At 50.1% G+C, this 25,832-nt stretch overlaps 10 protein-coding genes across 10 annotated transcripts; 2 read left to right on the forward strand and 8 right to left on the reverse strand.

Annotated features, from left to right (window-relative positions):
- Window positions 1-726: 726 nt before the first annotated feature.
- VTN77DRAFT_4820 (uncharacterized protein) lies at window positions 727-1,272 on the reverse strand (the record flags this gene model as incomplete). The annotated part of the gene is made up of 1 exon (XM_069420922.1): window positions 727-1,272. One exon carries the CDS (start codon window positions 1,270-1,272, stop codon window positions 727-729), a length of 546 nt encoding a protein of 181 aa, XP_069277387.1.
- Window positions 1,273-2,050: 778 nt separating this feature from the next.
- Window positions 2,051-2,447, reverse strand: VTN77DRAFT_4821 (uncharacterized protein; the record flags this gene model as incomplete). Its single annotated transcript, XM_069420923.1, has 2 exons — window positions 2,051-2,286; window positions 2,366-2,447. 2 exons carry the CDS (start codon window positions 2,445-2,447, stop codon window positions 2,051-2,053), a joined length of 318 nt encoding a protein of 105 aa, XP_069277388.1.
- A 922-nt stretch (window positions 2,448-3,369) lies between these two features.
- Window positions 3,370-4,410, reverse strand: VTN77DRAFT_4822 (uncharacterized protein; the record flags this gene model as incomplete). Its single annotated transcript, XM_069420924.1, has 1 exon — window positions 3,370-4,410. One exon carries the CDS (start codon window positions 4,408-4,410, stop codon window positions 3,370-3,372), a length of 1,041 nt encoding a protein of 346 aa, XP_069277389.1.
- Window positions 4,411-6,470: 2,060 nt separating this feature from the next.
- Window positions 6,471-11,151, reverse strand: VTN77DRAFT_4823 (uncharacterized protein; the record flags this gene model as incomplete). The annotated part of the gene is made up of 7 exons (XM_069420925.1): window positions 6,471-9,099; window positions 9,158-10,240; window positions 10,290-10,437; window positions 10,492-10,744; window positions 10,805-10,853; window positions 10,924-10,952; window positions 11,023-11,151. 7 exons carry the CDS (start codon window positions 11,149-11,151, stop codon window positions 6,471-6,473), a joined length of 4,320 nt encoding a protein of 1,439 aa, XP_069277390.1.
- Window positions 11,152-12,146: 995 nt separating this feature from the next.
- On the reverse strand, window positions 12,147-13,214 carry VTN77DRAFT_4824 (uncharacterized protein; the record flags this gene model as incomplete). The annotated part of the gene is made up of 5 exons (XM_069420926.1): window positions 12,147-12,265; window positions 12,323-12,928; window positions 12,992-13,042; window positions 13,095-13,114; window positions 13,171-13,214. 5 exons carry the CDS (start codon window positions 13,212-13,214, stop codon window positions 12,147-12,149), a joined length of 840 nt encoding a protein of 279 aa, XP_069277391.1.
- Window positions 13,215-13,630: 416 nt separating this feature from the next.
- On the forward strand, window positions 13,631-14,650 carry VTN77DRAFT_4825 (uncharacterized protein; the record flags this gene model as incomplete). Its single annotated transcript, XM_069420927.1, has 2 exons — window positions 13,631-14,461; window positions 14,516-14,650. 2 exons carry the CDS (start codon window positions 13,631-13,633, stop codon window positions 14,648-14,650), a joined length of 966 nt encoding a protein of 321 aa, XP_069277392.1.
- Window positions 14,651-15,768: 1,118 nt separating this feature from the next.
- VTN77DRAFT_4826 (uncharacterized protein) lies at window positions 15,769-17,697 on the reverse strand (the record flags this gene model as incomplete). The annotated part of the gene is made up of 2 exons (XM_069420928.1): window positions 15,769-17,147; window positions 17,199-17,697. 2 exons carry the CDS (start codon window positions 17,695-17,697, stop codon window positions 15,769-15,771), a joined length of 1,878 nt encoding a protein of 625 aa, XP_069277393.1.
- Window positions 17,698-18,166: 469 nt separating this feature from the next.
- VTN77DRAFT_4827 (uncharacterized protein) lies at window positions 18,167-20,680 on the forward strand (the record flags this gene model as incomplete). The annotated part of the gene is made up of 1 exon (XM_069420929.1): window positions 18,167-20,680. The coding sequence occupies one exon, from the start codon at window positions 18,167-18,169 to the stop codon at window positions 20,678-20,680; it is 2,514 nt and encodes an 837-aa protein (XP_069277394.1).
- Window positions 20,681-21,311: 631 nt separating this feature from the next.
- On the reverse strand, window positions 21,312-23,331 carry VTN77DRAFT_4828 (uncharacterized protein; the record flags this gene model as incomplete). Its single annotated transcript, XM_069420930.1, has 3 exons — window positions 21,312-23,029; window positions 23,110-23,194; window positions 23,290-23,331. The coding sequence occupies 3 exons, from the start codon at window positions 23,329-23,331 to the stop codon at window positions 21,312-21,314; spliced, it is 1,845 nt and encodes a 614-aa protein (XP_069277395.1).
- Window positions 23,332-23,792: 461 nt separating this feature from the next.
- VTN77DRAFT_4829 (uncharacterized protein) lies at window positions 23,793-25,627 on the reverse strand (the record flags this gene model as incomplete). Its single annotated transcript, XM_069420931.1, has 2 exons — window positions 23,793-24,938; window positions 24,998-25,627. The coding sequence occupies 2 exons, from the start codon at window positions 25,625-25,627 to the stop codon at window positions 23,793-23,795; spliced, it is 1,776 nt and encodes a 591-aa protein (XP_069277396.1).
- Between the last annotated feature and the right edge of the window lie 205 nt (window positions 25,628-25,832).

Genomic DNA, 25,832 nt, shown 5'->3' on the forward strand with positions numbered 1-25,832 from the left:
TGATCGCTCATCTTCTCATCTCATCTCTTCTCTTCTCGCCCATTCTCATTCATTCTTTGTACTTTGTAACACTCCAAACATTCCCTCTTTCTTTTCTCTTTTTTGTAAATAAAGTCCGTGGGTATCAATCACATGGCAGGAAAGCAGACGACCTCCGAGAAAAGAAAAATTCGAAAATCTCAATGGGAAAACAAGCACGAAATGAATAGAAAATAAAAACAAAACGGGTTGATTCTGTTGTCCGCAGCACATCCCATGCCATGCAGATTGTGTCAATTTTAAGGTGAGGAGCGCAGTTAACAAGATGCCGAAAAGGGGGGAAAAGTATCTGTTTATCCTCACGACAATAAGGGAAGGCTATGGGAGTCCTTGAGACATCATCAGATGAATCCCGTATCTGGAAACTATCTCAAGTCAACGGATATGAAACACAATGGGCACTAGTGAGATGCAACGGCTGACAGTTTACCCTCTCATGGCCATTGTCATTCGCCATGGCATGTGCCTTGATGCATCGAGAAAGATGACACATGAGGACCTGATATCTGCGCCCTTCGAGTGCGAATCAGCCGTCATATGGCGCCATGTCACATAGAAGGTGATGGTAAATACAAGTAAAGAATTGAAGTTGAATCAGGAACTCAGTAAGTCCTCGATAGTCCTCCACAGTGGATCTCATCCTCATCCACAAATGGATGCGTCACGCACAATGTAGCATCTGTATCCTCATACAACACGGATGCCCCGTCGTTGTTCGCGCATTCTCTTTTCACGTCGCGGACTGTAACTAGCACAGAACGGCTCGTCCGAGGAGCCAATGCTAGCTCGGACTGGATCCTGGGACGGACGGTACGCGGGGCTCGAGGGCGACGGTGGAAGCTGGACGGTCTTGAACTGATCCACGGTGATGAGCTTCGCACAGTACAGATACTGCATGAGCTGGAAATTGGTCTGGCTCGACGAGAGGGTGTCTCCCCGCTCAAAGTGCTCGTGAGCCACATGCTCGAGCATGGCATCCCAGGCGCCACCGGGTCGACCTTGGGAAAAACTCGCTGAGCACCATTGGCAGCGGGCCGTTGGGGGAAGGGGATGGCCTCGGAAGTGGCTGAGAACATGCGTTTTCCACTCGTCCACGCGATCCGATCTGTGGTCACAGGTGAGAATGTGGAAGAGACAATGATAAATTGCCTGAGTCGGTGGACTTGCTGGCACGATGAGGTTGCCCGTGCCATCGTTCTCCAGGACATTGGTCCCTTCGATGCCCGCTGCCATCTTGGTATCTATAGAGCCGGACGACGGCAGCGAGCTTGAACCATGAGAGAGACTGGGAACTGCACTAGACGGCGGTGTCATGCTTCCTGAACTCTCGCTCGTACTCCTGCCTGCACCGTCGTGGACTATCAGGGAACGGGCCGAAGGAATATGTGAATGAAAATGGGCACGTTGCTGCTCAATTTCTAATGGAGACTCTGGCAGATGACACTGGGAGGCTAGAAGATCAGAAAACCTTCCGGTGTAATCCTGTTCCCAAGCACTCAGTCTCGAGGCCGCAAGCGATGATAAGGTCACTAAATTGTACGTCAATACTCATGTTTCCAGTCTGCAGATTTCGGGGCTAGGACGCACTTGTTCAGGAAGGAAAGTACAAAATCTTAAAAAGAAATACAAGAAAATAAAATTCCAGGACAATATCCGTTCCAGACGGAGGCAGGGAACAATGTCGATTCGACAAATTGAGAACAGAAGGAAAGAGACACGAATAGCAGCAAAAAGGGGCACTCACAGGAGAGCCTGTCCCGCTCACAGGTCCGCAAAATGCATATTGAAATAATATAGGATCCGAGATCTTCATTCCACGATGTCGACAGTCCGGAGACAACACACGCACACCCTCTCAAGCTAAGCTCCCGTCGGCCATGACCCGTTGCTGACAGCAGCGGAGGGGGTTTTTGAGCCTCAAGTCACGGTGATATTCCTGGTGAGCAGGTGGGAGGGAGGGGGGCAAGCGGTGGTGGTGTGGTACCCCGTGTGAATAGGCGATAATATAATATTAATCATGGCGTTCGGGCAGCCACCGAACAGATGCTTTGGACGATAGGCGCGCCACGTTGATCGTGGACATTGAATTGCATTGCTGGCTGAGGACGGTGCCGGCAGAGCGGGGTTTTGCATACAGATACTCCATCCTGGAGCCAATTGAGGCCGAACAGCGTGCGGAGGACCCCGAGGGCAGAACGGGTGGGGAAGCGAAGGAAGCCGACACAAGGCCGCTTGCTGCGCGTAATCCTTATAGAGACTAAAAGATCTGAATCAAAGACATTGGAAGTAGCGTGTTGGGAGAGAGAAAATCCCACGGTTACCCTACCATGTCGCTTGCTGCTATCGATCTCGTGATAGTCGCCACCCAAGACAGGATCGATCAGCTTGCTCTCGAACAGAGGGAGCATCGTCTCTCTCCCAGACTCCTAGAACTCTCCTTGTGTCGTCGTCTGCACGTCAAAGAGATCTCCAGAAGGGATCAAGTATAGAACTGCAGGCAACTGTCAAGGCATAGCATGCATATGTTGTCCACATGTGACTGCAGCAAGTTCCGTATCCATTCTACTTTCTGGGAAATAACCGAGTTGCCCATCATTGGCTGCGGACACACACAGCAAATGTGTACTTGATAATGCGAATACCAAACTGAATTGATTCCATGATCAGCTTGGCAATCGCCATCGGATGGCCACGGAGGCAACGGGGCCATTGTGTGTGGTAGCCAACCAAAGAAAGTCGCGTTTCCAGCCTGTGTCATCAAGAGGCCGCATATAGACGGTATCTTGCAGACGGTGGCTGCCATTCCTAAGCAATGAATGGGCAGGATGAAGTTGTGCCCATTGGCTTATTGGCCTGGGGATGTGGTACAGCTGGGGAACATTGGGAAGATATTGCACAACTTGCGGGTTGGCTTGGTCAGACAAATCACACTCGCGGCCTCTAAGTCTGCAGGCTTTATTGTTTGAATAAGTAGTACAGAACCTATGGTGGACCATTCTCTGGTCAGTGAGAATGACCACAATTCTTGAGAGGTAGACCCAGAACCTGGCCTCAACGCTGTGAGAGCAGACAGAGCCCATCTGTTGTCAACCGTGACTTTTGGCTTTTATTACAGGAATCATTTAACTTGATTCCCCTGTAAAAGATTTGGCAGCTATTCCTCCTAGGAATTGGCAGAGTCGCTGCTGCTTACTTTTCTCACCGAGCAAAGATCGATAGAAATAAACGGAGAATAAATAAATTAAAGCTTCGGAAAATATTCATTCATATGCATACAGATTACGCAAAAAGAAAATAGCATACAAACATGAAAAATAAAAATAACATGCCTCACCGCAGATTCTCTCGATCATATTCCGGCGGCGGCCTATCTTCGACACTGGTGGAAAACTCCGTCTTGGTCAGGATCATCCCCAACGGGATATTAAGCCGTTCCTCGCTCGAGCTCTGCGGCGGCCTTACGGCGGCGTCCGCAGTGGTTTCTCCATAGAAATGCGGATCATCCGCCCGAGTCGAGGGGACCCCTGCCCCCTGGTCACCATGATATCGCAGGGAGCCTAGATGGAGACTGTTCGCCGACTTCGCGTGGGCGAGGCGGACGAAGTCGACGAGTTTGCCCAGGACGGCGAATTCGAGCTTCAGCTTCAGGCTGTAGACGGCTCCCTTGAAGGTGATTTGGATCGCGTACTCGCTGGCGTACTCGAGACCCAGAAGCGTGAGGTCCATGATGATGATTATGACGTTGATTCCCACGAGCTGTTGCATGATCTTCCGGTTTTCCCGTTTCTGCTGCGAGGCGGCTCGTAGGATTTTCATCGTCTCGTAAACGTACAGCCCTGAGATGATGCCTTCTTGGATGGTGAATCCAGTCATCTGAATCTTCTCCATGATGTTGTAGGCCTTGATAAAGGTCGGGGTCGGATTGTTGACGTTGGATCCATAGGTCAGAACAGTCGTGGGGACGTGCAGGAGGAGAATGTTGGCCAGTATCATGTAGAGGACCCGGCGAAGTATCCGCTGATCTCTGAGGACGAGATGGAGTCGCGAGTATAGAACCAGCCCCTGGCCAGTGACCATCACCCACCACCCCGCTGACAGCACCGTCACAGATATAAAGGGACTGATGTTGGTGAAGAATTTCAGCAGGAAACCGAGTGAGTATGGAAAGACGCCCAAAGTGGTAGATAGGAAAAGGCTCCAGAAGTAAAGTCCCCTGCGTCGATGGAAGGAGAAGAGGATCAGGACCACCAGTTCGACCACATTGTACAAAGACAATACGATGAAGATGATTAGAACCAGCTGGATATTATTTGCCTCGCTATCGAATGCTCCCGATATGCCGTCCAAGGGCCCGTCTGTCGAGGTCGACATCGCTTTTGCTGAATGAAACATAAAGGAATCGAACAACGAATGAATGCTGAATCTCACAGTTCTTTCTTTATTCTTTCTGGCGACTGAAAACAGCTCTTGCTCGAAAAAAGGTTGGCAGCCACCATCAATTCTGCAGCTCTCACTGTTCGATTTCACTGCAAGCAACTGAACTTGGTATATTAGAGGTTCAGAACAGGCGATGAACGTGCCGGGGGTGAATTATATACCAAGGGTAGAATGTATGGGATCAAAGCTCCCGGAGCTCACTGAAGTGATGTAGTACCCGGAGAGACCTGCCCAAGTCAAATTACACGATCCGCCATGGAAACAAAAAAGGCAGACATGCAGACGGCCTGTCACCCCCAAAGAAACTAGATGCTCATCTCTAGTCCTCGCAATTTGATCTTCAGTACATACTATCGGGAAGAACGAATGTTGCCAATATTGCAGTAAAAGCTCCTGACAGGAACCAAGGACGGTAAGACGCCCTGCAAGTGATAAGACAAAAAAAGGAAGAACGGTGGGTCAGATAGGCATTAGAATGAAGGGAAAATGCGCGGATTGCGGAAGGAGGTGATGACTTGCATACACGCTCGGGACGTTCTGTATGTAGTATGCACGGAGCATATGCTGTACTCAGTACTGGAGGTATGTATGTGCTACATACAAACAACGGGCGCAACAATATGAATTCATGTTTTTGATTCATGTTTTTGTTTGGAATTTCCATCCTGCTTGCTTTATGGCTTTCTTCATGCGCTTGAAATTTGACGAGTTTTGGGCCCTGAAGTTTTGTAAAGTTAATCATCGGTTAGGTTCTTTAACCAGGCACCAGGTCCTCTGTATAGGGATAGCTGCTTCGTATTGTTCATTAGTTTAGAAGTTATATTGGTGTCGTGCTCTGCAAACCTTCCGATTTTGGTTGCATGTGCACCAACTTCCTCCAACCGGGAGACGAGGATAACGACCAGAACCTTTTTCTGTTTGTTAATTTGGCTAGCGGCCCGGTGCAAAGACCGCGCGGCTCGAGCGCAACTAGTCGGTCGATTCTCAGACCCAGAAGTCGCTAGCTGTCATCGAGATTTGACAGGGGCTAAAAAATTGGATCTCCTCTTCTTTCCCCGCATCTGCCCCAGTCGTCCAGAGAGAAGAGGCTCCGTATCGTCCAGATTCGGAAACGGGCCATAGATCGTCGTACGCCGTCTTTTCGCTATGAGCCTAGAAGGCTAGACTTTCATTAGGGGGAAAGCAGTTTCAGGAATCAGGCTTTCAGCTTTAAGTTTGCGCTTGTTCTCCGCGGTCTCGCCCATCACTGTCATTGCGGACCGTTTCTGCAAGATTTCGTTCATTTGATCTGCTGACCTGTGAGGATGAAATGAAGATTCTGCTGTCATAGTAGTCAGGAATATTAATTAGTTAAAAGTCTAAATCTCTCAAGCTGCACTCTTACCAGGTTGAAGAATTCCCCTGTGAATGATTTCGGTCATGCGACTATCAAGCCTCATATCATAGTTAAGCGCCAAGGAAAGCAAGCCAACTACTGAGCAATGTCATGCTAGTAGAAAGCAACGAATAAGAGTTGTTCTGGTTCGGCTATGCAGGTACAGAATAGTCTGGTCTGTCTTCGTTATCATCACGTCAAACCGCGAAACCTGGCCATTGTCATCTCGCCTTGGGGGCCGTTTGGAGTCGGAATTGGCTTTGATACACCAATTGAGGTCGTATGGTAAGTGCGAGTGTTAGATAACAGGGGCCCGCTGGGACAGTTAAAACGTGCGTCGAGACGGGATTCCCCGAAAAGAACAAATGCAGCTCGTCAGTTCGTATTCATTGTTAGCATACTACCCCGATATGCACAGATCTTCTAACCAAGCGAAGAGAGTGCTGCTATCCAAAAAAGAAGCCTCCGACGTGTCAATGTACATACAGTCCAGCTGTCCAAGTAGACGGTTCAGCATCAGCCTCTAGGGGGGAAAAAAATCCAAATACTGTATTCCAAGATCGAGAAATCTTTCATAGCAACATGATGCTGCTTTGTAGAAATGGCAAGCACGGTCTCATTAGTAGTCGGTGGTCAGATCCATCTCAGACGAGTGGTCTAGCATCTGATCAGAGCTCGTGTCTCTCGACCCCATCTCCGACACCGACTCCATTGCCCTCGCCTCAAAGATAGCTGCCGCGACGGCGGAAGCCCTAGTTTCAATCTCTGCTTTATTCAACCCGTCCCTAACTTCGACTATATCCTCGTCACCCACCCGGATCCTGCAGATCCACTGGACCTTTGATCCCTCTGCATCATCCTCGACTCTTTCTGCTCTCGTATCGAAATTTACTTTTGCCGATCCTGCAGCATGATATAAACGATTCCGCGGATGTAACAGTTCAACTTCCCCGTTGACGACACGCCGCATGTATGACATGAGCCCAAGGCGGTGCAGAAACTGCCGACATGCGTCTAAAGAGCCATGAGAGTCGACAAAGATAGCACCCAAGATGCTCTCAATCAAGTCAGAAAAGAATTTTCCTGCTTCGAGCCGTGATAACAATGCCCAAGGGTACTCGCCAGAGTGAGCGAGGGCCTCTTGGATTTCGTCACAAAGACCTTCATATCTTCTGAGTGCCTGTTGCTGCGCAGTCGTGATTTCCCAGGACGCTGAGTGTCGCATGAACTGCCATAGATAGACCTTCCGTGTGGCGCGCATTGTCGATAGATGAGCCTTGCCCTGCTCTACAGGATCTTCGCGGTCCTCCTCCAGATATAGGCTCATACAGAGGAAGGCCAGAAAGTCCGCGTTGACGAGTGCCGTTCGCATAAGGTGCATGTCTTGGTGGGATTTTTCCCTTGGAGATTTGAACAGCTCTTGAACGACAAGGTGGTCCAGCACCGAATCTCCCAAGAACTCCAGTCTTTGGTAAGACATAGTGTTATAGTTGCTGCAGGGATGCGTCAGCGCTTCAAGAAGAAGGATTCTCTTTGAAAACGTATATCCAAGGAGCGTTTCTATCTGGGGCAAGAATGAGAGGCAAATGGGATCGTTTGGTGTCGGCACTGCCTGGTAGAGTTTCTCAATCGCACCCTCCAGAGATATCCATTCCACTTCCGGAAGGAAGACAGGAAGACATCTGGACGACTTTTCAATGCCACCATCGATGTATGCAGCGCCAATTATCGCTTCCACTACATCCGCAAGCACTTTCCTTGACAATTCTCTCCTGCTGCCGGTTGTTGAATGGGGTTCGCAGAAGTCTGAGACATAGCTGGGTCGCCATTTGATTCCTGTGAATTCTTTGGTTAAGATAAAAGCATCCAAACCGAGATCAAGTGCCGCTTTTGACAGTCGAGCGTTGGAAACAATCTTGTCCTTAGAGGATGACAAGAGTCCCTCGTGCCAAAGAGGATTCATGGCGGTCAGATGGACCGAAGTGTGAAATTTCAGAAGGCTGTCGCCCAGAAATTCGAAGCGTTGGTAATCCGTTGCCTCTCTTGCTGACGAAGCACTCATAGCGGTTACAACGAGGTGCAGATTCTCAAACCCCACAGGGGCAAGTATTGTTTGTGATAACTTCTCAGCCACAAAGAGGATTTCGATCTTGTGGGTAATTGAAGGGACGAAAAGTGCAAATTTCGAATACGTGGCCGGGAGCCGATTGATGGAACAGAGACGAGCAGCGACGTATTGTTTAGCAGTATGATGCAACCGCGATTTTGCATCGCTATAGACAGGGTGTAGAAAATCAGTGCGTTTCGGGATTTTAGTACCTTGGAGATACAATTCCTCTCGTGCTTCTTGAGCAGTGCCATCACCGCTGACAGTCGGGAAATCGTCATCAACGGCCGCCATGTATAGAGTCTTCTCAATGATAAAAGGACGACGACCATACTCCTCTAGATTCCGAGCCACCCCTAATTTCTGAAAAGTCTCCAAGTTATGAATGTCCATTATCTGTTCAGCCATGACTGTGCCTGTTATCGACGAAAGCCAGGTCTCCGGGGAGTCGAGGGAAGGTTCCAGTTCCGGCCAAAACAATGTAACCAGATCGCTGCAATTTGGAGTCATTCGTCTCTGGAAAACTGAAGACAGCAATATATACGAAAATTCCGCGGCATGATGTGCTTCCGCGTCCAGAAAGTCGTCGTTCCCCTGCCGAAGATGTACGCTAATGGTAGTTTCCTCATTCCAAAACAGGTCAAATGTCAATTCACAAGGCAGAGGTTTTGGTAGCAGTATGTTCATGGGAGGCAACCCCAGAAGGTCCGATGAGAACTCTATCCTGGTCTGGAAGAGAGGTAGATTTGATCTACGCATATGTGCTATTTCAACCCAGGGATCGAAGCACGGTGATATCTGAACAAGCTTTGCTTGCTTCTCAGTCGGCTCGGCATCATCCTTGTATTTCTCACAATGAAAGGGTATCAAATTGTCGTTCACCAGACCTGCCCTGTAAAGCGATAGATACGCCTGATATGCAGCGTCTCTTTTTGCCATCCTTTCTGTCATCCAACTGTGTTTTGCCTTTGCCTCCCGGAGAGATGGATCCAGAAAACTTGGTAAAATCACCTTTGCCGTGACCAAACCTGTATCATCATAGTACATGACGAAGTCCGGTTGGTTTTCGGTATAGTCGCATGGAATAGTAGAACAGAAATGTGCCAAGTACTGGCGCGCATTCTGGTAGTTGAGAACGGCCCTGTATCGTCAGTCAGCTAAGTTTTGTTTCTTTTCTCGTATATAGGCTTTGTACGAACTCTGTAGACGGAATACGAAAGAATTCCGGACTGCATTCTTCAATGTTCTCCCTCTCTTCAATTTCCCTCAAGAGGCGCATGTTATCAGAGTATATTTTTCTCATTTCCTCCTCCATGATACTCCACTTGGCAAGCTTGTCGTTATCCTTCTCGTCAAGAAAAACAATAAATTTTGATTTCTTGTCTCTGGCTCTGCCCCTTCTCTGAATAAAGGACCTCAAATTTGTCGGCGGGTCAAAGCAAATGACGATGTTGCATGCCGATACGTCGATACCTTCTTCGAGAACCGACGTTGTGACAAGAATGTGTTTCTTTCCAATGCGTAGATCGTTTATCGCATCCTTTTGATCTCGAGGAGCAGATAGCTCAGTAATGTTCGATTTGCGATTAGCAAAGTTGGAACCTCCAAGGAAATGACCCGTCACTATTCCCTGCATACGTGGGTGGACGGATAAAATATGCGCAAGCATCAATACAGTACTGCGTTCTTGAGCAAAAATGATAACCCGAAATCCTTGGTTATATGATTCTGCTAACACTAGAACCAACCGTTCAACTTTGTGGGACAGTATATCAGGCTGACTTCCCCAACGCCTGCTTGCTGGACAGGGTGCTAACTGAGAAAATATTTTCGTCATGTATATCTTTTCTTCCATTTGCCAATCAGCGAATATGTCAGTTTGAGATGCTGCGGAGATGTTGTCGATGAATCTCTCAACGCAAGCGGTAACAAACACGTCTGCGGCCCAAGGTCCCAGCTGACGGTGGATGACAAGAGCACGATTTCTAAGTCGCGTGAGCTGCGTGCGACATAAAGTCTTCCCTGAACCAAGAATTTTCAATAGCTCTGCTTCGCTCTTCGCATCCTTTTTCTCTTTGAGGGATATGACGTAAGGGTCATTTTCTATATCTGCCAACGTTAGTCCAAGAAGCTTTTCGAGACTGTTCAACAGCTCGGAGAGTTCTCCCAAGTATTCCTCATAGACCACTGTGCATACTTCGGGCTGGTGGGTATATTTTAAGAGTTCCTCGCGGTGGATGACTGGAGTCCGACAGATTGCATTTAAGTTCTCTTCAATTTGTCTGTGAATTTTCAGTATAGGCGCTCCTGTTACCAAGATTCACAACGTACTTCAAGCCTGCAGGATTAGACTTCGTGACAGGACTTGCGGTCAAGCCCAGAATCGCAGGGAGTTCGGTTGTTTCTCCAGCTTTCAGAGCTGGATGGTAGAAATTCTGCATAATCATATTTGTCGGGTCTGAGGAAACACACCTGTGGGCTTAAACAGAAGTCAATTACCCGAACCAGTCTGAGCGTTGTTTTTGAACACTACCTTCATCAAAAACAAGTAATGCTATCCGGCTCAACTTGACGAAACCCCTCCACATGGCGTCCAAGAGTACCTGGGGAGTAGAGACAACAATACGTATATTGAAGAGAATCTTATCCCAAATATTTTGGGAGCTCCAATGGTCGACATTGTCATTGCCCGACAAAATCCGAGTTTGGAAAGCAGGCAGCTGCTGTGAGATCACCGAATGTTGCTGCTCGGCAAGAGCCACAGTGGGAGCAATAAACCATACGAGCTATAGAAAAGTAGTTAGCATTGATAAACACTTCTAAAGCAGTACAACAGAATGACTGACCTTGTTTGGGGGACACCGCCCCAGCTCCTCTTGAATCCGAAGAATGGCACTAACAATCAGAAGTGTCAGCTAATGTGACGAGACAGCGGAAGCGTGGATGATGTTATGGAGAGGCGTACATTTGTGTCTTGCCGCTCCCAGTGTCCATCTGGATTGCAAACCAATATCAGGTCATTAGCCAGAAGCACTTTCTCCAAGGAACTCGGGGATGTACATACCGCAACAATGATGTTTTGGCGCAAGCTCTCGGCCAACATTTCCTGCTGATAACCTCTTGGCTTGTGCATTGTGATGGCGGCTTCCCCAACAGGCGCCTCGACCCCGCCTGTGGTTGCTCCTTCCGTCATAATGCCATTACCGTTGTTGACTGAGATGTTTTCAACTGGCAATCTGTTTGAAGGGATTCAGATGATCTTTGAAACTTATGGGCTGAGCTTGCCAGCATTTAAACGGCGCAAGATTTTGTTTCTTTGTTACAGCAGGCAGTCACAGCCGCCCTTCCATCTCGTCATTCTATCGCGGGGCAATTCCCGGAAACACGATTTGCACGAATAGGAACTGCCCATTCCTGTTGCTCATATGGAAAAGCAAGTGAGGCTGGCCTCAGCCTGACCTATGACATGAGTTAGGTAATTTATTTCCAGAACCATACATACCTTGCCCAGGTGCGCATCTTTGTTTATCCCCGCTGTGTTTAGCATCAGATTAAGATAAGCGGGCGACCAGTTAGTGGTGCGCGGGGAAGTGGTCCAATTTCCACTTTGGGTATTCTGTAAACCAAAACCTTTTTTTTGTTCTGAGTACTGAGAAGATAATGAAAGAGGAAGAAGAGCAACATGAGTGTATCAGCAGATTCTTATAATACGATCCTACGTTATCAATTACCACAGTTGATAGAGATAGAAGAAGTACGCACTTCGCAAAATGGCTTATCCAGCGGGGCAATCTTGCAAGGCCGAGTATCTTCATGAAACATCCAAACTTCTTCATTGCTAGCGTTAGGCTCTCAAGCAAAGACAATAGCCAACCTTCTATTTTTTGATGTTAGTATCTGGGCGATATTTAACTTCGGGTAGGGAGGGAAAATCTCCCCTGTATCTAGCCCTCGGACTTGAAGTACAACAATTTCAAACGTGTTCCTGCACTGCTTGGCAAAGTCTCTATTTGACTCCCTGTGTAGTTGCACCGCAGGAGCTACTTGTCATCTGAGTAAGCGACGGCTTCCAGTATCCAACGAACCGAGTTCATTCCTGGAATGCAGGGGGCAAGACCTGGAATAGTCTATTATATTACAGACAACTAGACGAGACGTAAACTGGCATAAACGACGGAAACATCGCAATCATAGATTGGTCAAGTAATCTTCAATCTCCTCTTTGGTCAGCTTCCTGAATCTCGGCCCCCTGGCGCCTTCGACACCCTTGTAACCTAACAAGTGGTCTGCCGGTGGCCCGACAATACCTAAACAAATCATTAATATCTTGACAGAACCAGACGAAGTAGGATAGGGAGCCCTACCGATTTCGACGGTTTCCCCGTTCATCTCGCCCTCGATAGTTTCCTTCAAAGTCAAAAGAGCGATATGGATCGCATCTTCCAGCTCCAGACCTTCCGTATACCGCTTCTCCAGGAAAGTCTTAGCGCTCGTCGCACTCTTCCCAATGGCTGTAGCTTTCCAGGGAAAGTAGCTTCCGCTGGGGTCCACCTGATACAGGCTAGGACCACCCTTCAGGATACCGCCCGTCTTCCCCGTAACTTTCCTGGTCTCAGATCCAGTGTCTCCTTGCTTCGATTCATCCGTCTCTGGCTCAACACCCTCATCCCAGCCAGCAATGAGTAAGCTGACTCCGTAGGGCCGAACACCACCGGACTGGGTCGCTTCCTGAACGACGCGGGCAACGTCCTGCACTAGTATTCGGGTAGGGGGATACTCGTTGTAAATGCGCTTGTAGCCCGTATGAGAGACCTTGCGCGCCTTATCGACGAGGACACGGTAATCCGGACCCATGCCGGCGTAGACCATGCCAATATCGGGAGTGATGAGGGAAATTTTGGAGAGGGAAGGGGGATCGATCAGCGGCGAGGAAGACTTCTTCTCGGTAGCAAGAACGACTCCATTTGTGGCTGAACAAACACCGCCATATGTCAGCTACACGGACGTCCAAGACCAGTTTCCTAGCATCGCACCTTTGATGCCCAGGGCAGTTACACCCTGGTTTACAGCATTCAAGGCATATTCTGCAATCATCAGCACAATAAAGAACCAAAGCACAGATCCAGAATCAAATACCAATCTGGACCAGCTTTCCGCTGCAGATGACTGTTAGCAGGTCCACACTGAGGGGGGGTAATGCGGGAGCTCAAACCTGGGGGAGAAAGTGGTTAGCGAGAAAGAATAACGGTCCGCCATGGAGCTGGTTGAAAGTCAGAAGCTTCGGAGGGACAGCTACAGACGAGAATGGAGCTTCTGAGAAGTGAAACCAAGACAGAGAAGAGGGGATGAAAAGAAGAAGCAGCTTGGAGGCTGGCAGTGATAGGCGGCCAGATGTTGACGCGGTATGCCAAGCGCCCAAGGCGGTGACGGCACAGCACCCTCTTTGGGTTAGGGCGACGTGGAGCTTCAACACAAAAGAATCTCGCTCGACGAACCTTCTGGTCTCTTTCTTTTCAATTTTCAGTAATCTTGCCAACAATGTCTCTGCACCTCCCCATGCAGCAGGCAAACCCCAAAGCTGTGTATATTGGATGATTCGGTTCTGTTATTCTTGCTTTGTCACAATCTGTTGGTTGCATAATCTAACTAATTCTCTTTTCTCTTTGTGAATCATGGACTTTGCTGGATCGCAAGAGCAGCCCTCCTGGCGATTGCCGGGGGGTTTTCCTACTGCACCGAGTGCTGGACACTCTGAACATTCTCAGACTCATAATAAACCAGCTGGCTCTACTGAACCTTCATCGCACAGGCCCAAGAAGCATTATCCTCCACGGACTTGTCGCATCTGTTTGGAGACAGTTTATCCAACCTTTCACCCTCCGTCCGAGCATCTTCCTGGCTTTCTCCAGCGAACGCCTCGGGTCACCTATGAATCATCGGACCCAGAGCTGGGTCGACTGTTGCGGCCTTGCAAGTGTAAAGGGTCATCCCGATACGTACATGAAGGCTGTCTTCGTACCTGGCGACATGCAGACCCCAGCTACGGGAAGAGGAACTACTGGCAATGCCCGACCTGCGGGTTCCAGTATCGACTCGAGCGCATGACATGGGCTCGAATAATCAGTAGCACGGCGACGCAGATCGGTCTGACATTGGCAATATTGCTGTTTACTATCTTTTTGCTTGGTTTCATTGCTGACCCAATTATTAATCTTTACGTGGACCCTTTGGACACCATCTTCTCAACGGACTTCTGGGAGCCTGAACCCGTCCTGGATGTGCCCCCTCTGGAGGAAAGGACATCCTGGTTTGAGCACTTTGTCAAGGGACTGGCATCCCTGGGCGTTTTATCGTTCATCAAAGTGTTGCTAGCGCTATCTCCGTGGCAATGGTGGAATCTACGGACCTCCGGCCTGTTCAGTGGTGGCAGATCGACAGGCAGGAGTCGAGTGGCTTCCATCAGCTGGGTGGTGGTGCTTATAGGTGTGGGCAGTTTCCTTTGGGTGAGTACTTCCTGTATCAACACCGTTAAAACCTGCAGATATTGACAATTGTAGGCTGTCTACAAAGGTGTCAGGACCTGGAGTCGACGTACACTGGAAAAGGCTGGCGAACGGGTCATGGATGTCCCGTTGCCTGATGATGATGAGGAAGACTTTGATTCAGCAAGTCAGTCTAAGAAAGACATGTAATGGATCGCATCGTCATCTTTTCAGTATGCTTCCTGGATATATGATCCAGGTTTTCAGAATTCTTTTCTTGGCTTACGCCCAATAGACTTCTTTCCTCCGCACAACTTTGAGTTGTCACGCTCCTGTCCATGACGTGCCAATCAGTCAATGTGCGAATAACAACCCCCCTCCTTCGCCAACTCTCGGAATCAACTCCGACAAGATGGGACACGTTTTGTGCTTCCGTCTTACACAAATCGGGGTTTTCCTTGAGGAAGGAGAGACCGCATCACTTGATCTTTGGCACGTTCAAGGCCTTTTTGCCTGTCGCAGTGTATGGATGTGTCTGATTGAGTGGCGGTACAACAGTCAAATGTAATTGTGAAGAACATGACAGAAGAACAAAAAGACTTAGGGATGAGATGGATCCTACTATAATAATAGTGAATAAGATAATCGATGATGATTCCTCTTCAAGATTCCTCTTTCAAAATCAAATGATCCTACCCACTACCGGGATACAATGAAGCGACGCCTACACTGCCACCCACGACGCAACTATACTTACGGACGGTTCCAACAGTAAATGTCATCAACAACAGTCTTCAATCGGCGCAAGAATTGGGACATATTCCAGGTCTACCTAATTTGAGACATGTATACTCCTCCATTGCACGTGGCAGGGGTTGTAAAATTGTAAAATGCCCATACCTTCTTTTTGGGACTCTATTAGTCACAGCCAGGTAGATAAATTAATTTATGAGATAACCATGGAGTTAGATCTAAATATTACCTTGCTTCAACTAGGCTGCTTCATCTGCCATTCTGCCAGCTTAATTAATTCATGCTATCTGCTTCCATAAACCAACCGGTTTTAATATACTGTATACAGTTCAGTCAGTCAGTTAGTTCAACAGGATTATATGTGTATTATATTATACAACATAAGACAGCTGAAGAACAACACATCAGATCAAATCAACACGACATTATACATATGGTATCGATGTGTGACAAAATTCTGGGATATTATTAGTTCCCAAACGGTTAACAAACCCATCAAGTGTAAGTAAACGCCATATTTTGTACTCCTGGGCAAGAAATGAGGAAACATCGCCATGCATTCAACCAGGAAACTTCTAAGCCAACGCTTGCAGCTGTGCGGACAACGCTCCCTTATCGTATTTGACGTACTTCCCCCTTCCCTTGTCGATCTCGTGGTAGCGGTCCCAGAAGCGTGCGTACAGCGGCTCGATGACGGCCTGGACTTCACGCGCCAAGGCACCGCGCACCTCACGCTCCATATACAGCGCCTTGTGACGCGCGACCAGCTCGTCGAAGCTGGCGTTGAAGGCCTTGAATTTCTCCTTGATCGTGTCCTTATCCTTGGACGAGAGTGCCTTGACGATCGCCGCTGAGTCCACAGGCCCCGACGATGTGGGACGGGGGCCACGAGAAGTGTATTGCACATCCATCAGGTGCTGTGACGTCTCCTTCCAGGCCTCCAAATACGTGGACGTGCCGCGTTTGCGAAACGCATCGATCCGCGCGATACTGTCCGGGCTGGACAGATAGCGGGACAGTTCGGAGCTCTGCCGGATGGAGCGATCGACAATGCAGAAGATGTTCGAGATAAACACGCCCAACGCCGACTTGGTGCGGTGGAAAGTCCGGCCTCGAGCCTCGAGCGAGCTGATCAGGGCCTCGATCATGTCCAGAATGAAGTGAGAGAACAGCGTTGAGCTGTCCGGACTCACATCTAGCGGAGCACTGCTTGCTGCACTGGATGTCGAACGCCAGTTCCCGTCGCCCAGTGACGTGAGGATTGACGCCAGTGGGCCGGAGTAACCCGTCAGGGTCGACAAGGAGCTCATCACCTCGTTCACCAGCGGCACTGAGCCACCGTCCGGCGGGAGAACAGGAATATTAGCTGCTTTCCGCTTGGTTTCCTCCAAGAGCTCCGAGAGAGAGGATTTGGCTGTTTCACGCACGGGCCGAAGAGCCTCGATAAACAGGCTCTTCAACTCTCCTGTTTTGGAGTCAATACGATAGGACATGGCCGTCACGATCTCGATGATTTCAAAGGCGAGGAAGCAGTCTGTCATCAGATTGGCTTTGATGTACTGGTTGAGTTCCCGCAGCGTCTTGGAAAACTCTGCCATCGCGGAGCGGCAGGTTGCCTGCAGCGCTCGACCCTGCTGCTCGCCTGTATATATCTTCACGATGTTTTCATGCTCCACCCCGATAAACCCCTCCAAAGCGTTGGCATACACCCCAATACCGTTGGTGCCTTGCTTGTACGGACCATCGGTCGGTCGTCGCTTGGCGGTATTGATGGACGCAATGGCTAGATTCTGCAAGCTCGACGTGATGTATGGCCCACGGATCTCGGCGTAGATCGCAATAGCCGGGTCTTCGCCTTGACGCTGTGGCCCATAGGCGGCGGCAGCGCTGATTGCAGCGGCGATGGGTCCTAGATCAGTGATCGTCTCCTCAGGAATAGAGGGGAAAGGAAGCTCTTTCACCATTTGTTAGAATAAGGCCAGTTCAACAGCAAGTGGTAGCTCACCTTTTGTCAGATAATGTAGAGGTTCCACAGGGTCGACATTCTGAATCAGCATGGAGCGGAACAAATCCTGCAGTTTTCCACTGCCCGTGTTCATCAGGGCAGTGAGATCGGCGATGGCTTGTTGATTCGATCGCAGGTTGGTCGCGGTGAGACTCTTCAGCGCGGCATCGACTCTCTTCAACGCGGACAGATACTGCGGCACACCAGCACTCTGGGGGCCAGCACGAATGACGCCCTCCTCGCGAGCCTTGGCATCGACGGGCTTTCGGAGCTTTTCAATCGCCTCATTGATGCGGTCGATATTGCTGTTGGTAATCTGGAGCGACTGGGTGTTGCTGTAGATGGGCCCGATGGCGTCTTTGACCACGCGGCCACTCGTTTCCAACCGGTCCAACGAGCCTTGGATTTTCTTGGTGAGCACCTTGAGCTTGTCGAGATTCGCGTAGAGAACCTCGACCTCCGCGCTCTCTTCCGCGTAGGCGGTGTTCCTGGCGACCATGGTAGTAATCGCGCCGCGGACTGAGTGGGTAAATCGCAGGTAGGAATCAGTCAAGTCATCGCAAGAAGATGCTCGACCGATCGGCAGAGTGAGGCTCCTGGCCTCGAAACCTTTGGCTGTATCTGAACAGCCTGAGGTTGATGATGTTAATGCTGCCCCTGGATCGATCTGGCATTGTTGGGCCGATCTAATTAGTTCTCCGCAGATTAAATTAATTAATTAATTGATCTGGGCTCTGCTATCTGCAGCACTAAGCCTGATCCGGATATTTGCAACCTGAGGCGTCAAATATTTTCTCCCCAACCAGCAATCATGTCGTCATAGCCAGTCTCGCTCTTTTGATCGCCAGGAACAGCTGATGCATGCCGTTGGTTGCAGGCGACGGTCTGCGACAGACCGCCGCCAGGTCAGCCCCATGCTCTAGATGCTCTTTTCTTCGAATTTGTCACTCTGCTACACCAGGCCAACCATGCGCAGCACGCGGGTGTTGCGCCTACGCTGGACCGTCCCTCCCGCCGCCTTTTTCGCCGCATGCAGTGGTTGGGGATACCTTCACACAGACGGGCCAACGCAGCTATGGGATCAAAGAAGCGCCTTTACCACATCGTCCTCTCGACATGCAGATGAAAAACGAACCGGCGATCTTCCTTCTGAACCGTACACGACGGACTCTGCCAACACAGACCCCAATGGCGCGCCGCAAGGGCGCACGCGGAAGGACCGCACGGGGACCGCCTGGGCAACATTTACACGGAAGTTCGGGGTGATAAGGGACTCATTCGGGTCAATTGAGTGGTCCGGGATCGGGGGCAGCATCAAGAACTATATTGTGCCCGACTGGGCGCGATTTCTCCCGGCGAACATGCAAAAGCTCCAACGGGAGCTGTCGATGGCTCCCGGGTCTCTTGCGGACGATATCTGGAGGGAAGCGCACGACGTGGACATCAATCCGGAGATTGCGCTCGATGCAAAGGTCCGTGTGGGAGAGGATCTCTGTCAAGAGGAACTGGCGTTCCGGCGTAAGCGCCGGATGCATGCCGTCAAAGCGTTGGCCAAATACCTAGACCTCAAGAAGGAGGATATCCATCCGGATGACGTCCCAATTATCGCCATGTGCGGTTCGGGGGGAGGGCTACGGGCTCTTGTCGCGGGGACTGGATCTTACCTCGCCGCGCAGGAAGCCGGTCTCTGGGATTGCGTCACATACACGGCCGGCGTGAGTGGAACTTGCTGGCTGCAGGCTCTGTACAATTCATCCCTGTCCGGACGGGACTTCCACAAGCTCGTCGAGCATTTGAAAAATCGGCTAGATGTGCATATCGCCTTTCCGCCCAAGGCTTTGAATCTGCTCACGACCGCTCCGACGAACAAGTACCTCCTCAGTGGGCTGGTGGAGAAGTTAAAAGGCGACCCTGATTCGGACTTTGGCTTGGTTGACATATACGGATTGCTGCTGGGGGCGCGACTTCTGGTCCCCCGTGATGAGCTGGACCTCTCAGATCGGGATTTGAAGTTGTCCAACCAGCGAGACTACATCGAGGATGGCAGCAACCCACTCCCCATTTACACCGCTGTCCGACACGAGATCCCCGCCGTGGAGGAAATGAAGGACAGACGAGCCGCCGAGAAGCTGAAGGAAGCAGCGCGGAAGGAGGCATGGTTTCAGTGGTTTGAGTTTACCCCGTATGAATTCTTTTGCGAGGAATTCAACGCGGGAATCCCTATGTGGGCAGTAGGGAGACATTTCAACGAAGGCAGGAATACTGTGCCCCCCAATAAATATGCGGTGCCGGAATTACGGCTTCCAGCGCTGATGGGAATCTGGGGCAGCGCGTTTTGCGCGACACTCTCCCATTATTACAAGGAGATCCGACCTGCTGTCAAGGGCCTCGCGGGGTTTGGAGGAATCGACTCACTAATTGAAGGAAAGAACAAGGAGTTGATTCGAGTACATCCCATTGATCCGGCTTCCATACCGAACTACGTGCTGGGCATGAAGGACCAGCTTCCTGCGTCATGTCCCGAGTCCATCTTCAACAGCACACATTTGCGACTGATGGACGCGGGCATGAGTAATAATCTACCAATCTATCCACTTCTGCGGCCTGGGAGGGACGTGGATATCATCGTCGCCTTCGACGCGTCGGCCGACATCAAGCAGGAGAATTGGTTGTCGGTGGTGGATGGCTACGCACGACAGCGAGGAATCAAGGGCTGGCCCATCGGTGCGGGATGGCCAAGTCCAAGCACAAAGACGGAGGAGACCGTGCAAACACTGCGCGAGAACCAGAAACTGAGCGAAGAGGCTGCGGAAGACAAGCTCACCGCGGCCCAGGCGAAAGAGGCGAGCGCAGGGCATAAGTCGCGGATGATTGACACGCTCCTGACCGCGGACTCGCATCAAGACCTGAGCCTCAGGGACCGGCCTCCAGAGGCCAAAAATCCCGATTTGACATACTGTAACGTATGGCTCGGCACGAAGGAGGAAAGGATGTCGGACAAAGAACCACCGCCATCGAAACGACTTTTCCATCCCAGCCACGGCGACCACCGCGAATCCGACTTCCATCTGATGCAGCCTAATGCCGGCATCGCTGTCGTCTACTTCCCACTACTTCCCAACCCGTCTGCCCCAGACTTTACTCCCTCATCACGAGCCAAATCCGCCGCATCTAGCAACGTCTCCGAGAAAGACGACGTCTCAGACCCAGTGAAACCCAGGCCAAGCTCCATCAACCCCGACGTCGACGACTTCCTCTCAACATGGAACTTCGTCTACACACCCGAGCAGATCGACTCCGTGGTGGGGCTCGCCAAAGCGAACTTCGCCGAGGGCGAAGCGCAGGTGAAGCGCGTGGTGCGCGGAGTCTACGAGCGGAAGAAGCGCGATCGTCTGCAGAGGGAGCGCGCGGCGCTGGAAGCGAAGTTGAAGGAATTAGAGGAGGAGCAGCGGCGGCTGCAGGAGGGGTTTGCGCTGTTCTAAAACATATAAGAAACGCACGCACAAACAAAAAAAAACCCATGGATGGTATTGTTTGTGATGTCTTATATATATATATAATACTCCGGAGATTTCCGTAAGTATGTATGTACATTAATCATCCTGCCCCGGCTCGTTATGATTTCGAGACTCGTTCATCGTCGAGTTTCTGTTTTTAAACCAACCCAAAGGAAAGAAAGAGAAGAAGAAAGAAAAGGCATAGGTAGAGTCACGAACAAGCATGAGCATGAGTGAGTATACACATGAAAAAAAATAAGAAGAAGAAGAAATAAATAAATAATAATAACAATCTGATGTATGTATCTATGTATGTACTGTACAATAAAGGAAACATTGAAAGAAGAAGAAAAAGAATGCTGAGTTCATGTTGATGTGCACCCGTAAACAAACCATCTATCGACATCGATCGATCTTTCGTGTTTTTTTTCCCCCTGGTATATGTAACTGTACAGTAAACATGCAAAAAAGGCATAACATGGATTTCATCCCTATGTATTCAGGGGTAAGGGGAAGAGGAGATAGATGATCATGTCTGCCCTCTGGAGGATCCTATCCTAGCAACCCTTGCTAGCGATAGATGATGTCGCTGTAGCAGTTGTTTTTTTGTGCCATCTCATGTCTCTGTCTTGGTGTCTTTTGTGATGTCGTTACCATGGTCACGGTCATTGCCGTTGCCATTGCCATTTTCATCCTTGAAACAAGGCTTGACGCCCACCATATCGACATCTTCCTCTTCATTCTCTCCTCTCTCCCCTTCACACTTCTGTTCCAAATCCTGCTCCTCTTCTTCCCCCTCCTGTCGTCCCAGGTCCTCGACGCTGGTTGCGAGACTGATATCTCGACTGATGTCTCGACTAGCCGGGGTCTGCTTACGCAGTCCAAGCCCTTTGCCCAGCGAGATGGACGATTTGGCTGGCATGATGTCTGCGGCTGCGTTCGTAGCCTCTATGACCGGTGGATGGCACTCGCCCATCAGACCTTTCTCATTTCCGGTCTTCTTCCTGAGTATCCGAAAGGGTGACTTATGCTTCTTCTGGACGGATGGATATAACGGGTTGTTCCCCTGATCCCGTAACAGCTGACAGTCTTCGTCCCGAGTGACATTTTCACCACGCCAGTCTGCAGCCTGGCTCTCTGGCACTGGTTCTCCTGGCTTCGGGAGGGTGATAACCTTCCCAGGTATCGGGCCCGCTGCTTCCTCTCCCTCCCGCTTTTGCTCTGGTTCTCCTACCTGCGTCGACGGAGGATACCGCCATACAACCTTCACCCGCTCAAGAGCCTTCGTCCCATTCCTCGTACTTCCCTTAATCCCGTCAAGGGACTCCCACTCGCACTCGAAGACCCCTGAGTCGTATTTGTCCCCGCCTTCGAAGTAGGCGTTGAACCAGACGTGCGCGATGGACGTCACCATGGCCCAGCCTGTATAAGCGGCTTTGGTGCGCCGCTCGAAATCGATGTTCACGTCAGAGGTAGGCAGAATCAGCGGTTGGCTTGGCCGCAAAATTACAGCAGATATCTGCTGATCCAATTGACAAGACGCCGGCGCTGTGACAGTCTCTGTCGGCCGAGTGGGTACAGATATAGACGAGGACGATATCGACGAACTTGTCGACGTCTTTTTGTGCATATTTCCCCTTCGTAAATGACTGTCCGTGCTCTCTGGAGAGACTTTCTTCCCGGTATCGACAACGATGCGCTCGCTGCGCCGGAAAAGATGAAAGCATTTGATCTTCTTCCCTTCATCCACGTAGCCCTCCACAGCAATATTGACTCTATCCCTCAACCCCCAGACGTGTATCTCGAGGATCTCCACCGGACGCTCAACGTACACTTTGTCCATTTGATTCGCCCACCGGTCTACATAGCCAACCCAGCGGATCTGGCTGGGTATGCTGACGCCATTCCCAAACCCGACTTTCATCCTCCGCTCCGTGAACCGTTGCAGCGCGTCTTCCATCTTCCAGCCTTCCTGGCTGATCAAATAGCTGCAGGCGACGGTCCCACTGCGTCCTTTGCCTGCCTTGCAGTGCACCACCGCCACCCTTTTTCCATGTTGCTGCTTGTCCTCTGCTCCTGCTCCCTCTAGCCAATTCCGCATACTCGCCATGATGGCTGGAATCAGCGCAAACGGTGGCGGGTGGTGGTCCGGCCATGGGAAATGATGGATGCGTCCATACACCTCCGAATCTGGGTAGCCGGTGCCCTCGGCCCGAAACTCCCAGATGTACCAGTTCTCGCCATGTTTGGAGTCTAGGAAGCGCACTAAGGCGTCAGTCGGATTGCGATAGGCACGCTGGGGGTATGTAGAGGAGGGGCCAGACGTGGCGATGACTACATTCAACAAGACACAGTGTTAGTAAGGCGACAAATAGTAGCATTATGGAAGAAACAGACGGGGAGACAGCACTGACGATTATCTGTCACATAACACAGGTCCAGACCAGCTTCTGGGTGTTGCAATCTCGGGCCAGCAACGATCTGGCGGAGGAGGGATGTCTGCCAGCGACACAAGCAACCTGTTAGAACGGCTTTTCCTGGCAGTAACTGCCTGCGGTATCGAACAGAGAAATTGAAGGAATTCAAGAACAAACCATCACGAACTGGCAGTTAAGATGGGCTGTTTGTTCAGACATGCAGCCGCCGCATCGGTGAGATGCTGTGTGATCCATCAATTAGGAAGTTCTATTGAAGACTCAGTCGCCATTTTTCAGTTTGTATTTGTAATTTAATCGATCATCAATTGTTCATATGAACTGAGGAGTAGTTTCGAAAACAAGATTAAGCCGTTATCCTTCTGGGCCTTGCATCTAGCTCGATTCAATCAGATACCATCAGGTGGCATGCGGAATGATGTCACTTCTGGCCTAGCTTCCGTGTTGACTCCAACCCAATCTATATAAAGAACAGAGACAGTAAGCAATAATACGGAGCACAACCTATCTATTAGAGCTCATTAGTTGATCTAGGATGTAGGGTCAGCGAGATCAGTGGAAATAATCCTTGTAGAAAACTTGCTTGGATTTATATTATACAGATACTTGTACAGAAGGTAGCGTATGGGTATCTCAAAGAAATTCCACCACTATAATACAGCTTATCCAAGAATGTTAATCATCGGGTGCGACATGAACTCAACAGCAAATTCGTCCTCCGAGCCTTGACAGAGCTCCCGGATCTGAGCACATGCGCCGTCACTCAACGTCCAGCCTCTGCCTTGGAGATCTTGGAAGTACATGTAGGCAGAGCGGAAGTTGCCCAACTCGAGACACATGAGGATGAGATGTTCAAAGGTAGTCGTGTCTGGCGGGACCCCAAGTTTGGACATTTCTTTCGCGGCAAACATGCAGGCATCGGAACGCTTTGCTCGTCGGCATAGGGAAATAAGACAATTGAAGGTCGTGACATCAGGACCACTGGGGCAGAGAGCATACAGTTCCTTGTAGAACTTGATAGCCTTGTCTACAGTCGTGTGGTCGCAAGGCAGATGATGCTCACAATACTCGATGACAACATTGGCACAACCCACAGGAACATTTCTCCCCTGCGTTCTTAGTCGTTTCAGAGTTTCCCATGCTTCTCGTGGCTTCACTTTCTTCCGCACCATATATGTGAGAATGGAACGAGTTGAGCTTTCTTCCAGCTGGATACCGTCACTGTGCATGCAGCAGATAGTCTCAAAGGCCGCAGGGAGGTCGCCATTCATGACATGGGTTTCCACTAGCTTCTCATAGTCCTCTAGGGATAGTGGGACTTCGGTCTTGATGAGGAAGCGAATCACCGACGCAGCCAGCTCGGTATCGCCGGTACGGGATGCAACTGTCAGGATGTTGCTGCACACCCCATAGGACGGGTTCAAATACCCCAATTCCACCACCTGTTTCCATACATAGCGCGTCGTTTCATGATGAAGAGCCTCGCTGGCCACGTCCAGAACATACAGCCACAGATCCATTGAAATATCCTGCTGTTGATTGGCCCGCGATCTCATCAGCTTCAAAACTAGGTCGAACTCTTCAAGCTCGCACAGATGATAAACCAGGAGGCCATGTAGCCAGCTTTGAACAGGGATCCCCATCTGCGCCATGTGATCAAGATGATCCAGTGCCAATTCGAACTGCTGCTCTCTAATAAGCCCAGCAACAAGGTGATGCCAGCCAGCGGGACTGAGAGGCAGCCATCGATCTCGGAGGGTACGGAGAATTTCCTGGCGCAGGAGGTAATCGGGGTGAACTGCGAGTGCCTTGTACAAGATCGGGAGATCAGTTAGAGGTTCCACGGCGAAAGTAAAGACATCCTCACCTGCAGTGCAGCATGCAGAGTCGACGAGTCCGCTGCTATTCCAACTTCCTCCATTTCATTGAGCAATAGACGGACATTTTCGGGCGATCCGAATTTCGGGTCCGTGTTGGCCAGTATCATGGCTTTGTAATGCCGCAGCTCTGGCTTAACGTGTCGCGACTTGAGCAGGATGCGCAGGATCGCAGACACAGCCAACATTCTAGGTGACTCGGATGTCTTTCGTTGGAGCAGATTCTCCAAATCTTCTGTTGATCTCTGCACCAGGTCTATGGGCCACCCCGCTATTGGAGCTCGAGATATGTACCATGCGATCCGAAACCTCCGCTGATCGCCATTTTGCTGGACATCTTGGGCCCTCGGTGACGATTGTTTGCTGGGTACCGACACTCCAGTTTTGTTCCTGGATAACCTCTCACGGGCTCCTCTCCTCTGAGTTGTATCACTTTTCCCAACACGGCTGTAGCGTCGTAGCCCTGGCACCGCATCTGGGGCAGAATTGGAGACACGACATCTTGTCGGACCTGCTCGAGTTGATATGAATGAAGGAAACGGCTGTCTCAGTGAAAATTGACAGGATGACGGACAGAGACAATACCACAAACCATCGACGCTGAGCGTCCCTCGTCGCATCTCTAGCTGATGCGGTGCATTATTTGAAATTATTTATTTTGGAACCACTCAAGCTGGGCAAAATTATATATCGTCACGTGATCGTTAGATTCGGGCTCTCCGCAACAGTGATGGTATGCCACTATTAATCGGGCTACAGCCCTTGATGAGGGTGCAATTTTTGCAGAATACAGTGATATAGGTTTACTAGAGTCCCAGACAGTAC

Source organism: Rasamsonia byssochlamydoides (assembly GCF_041956645.1).
Source record: "Rasamsonia byssochlamydoides strain NRRL 3658 unplaced genomic scaffold VTN77scaffold_34, whole genome shotgun sequence".
In the NCBI taxonomy this organism is placed as follows: domain Eukaryota; kingdom Fungi; phylum Ascomycota; class Eurotiomycetes; order Eurotiales; family Trichocomaceae; genus Rasamsonia; species Rasamsonia byssochlamydoides.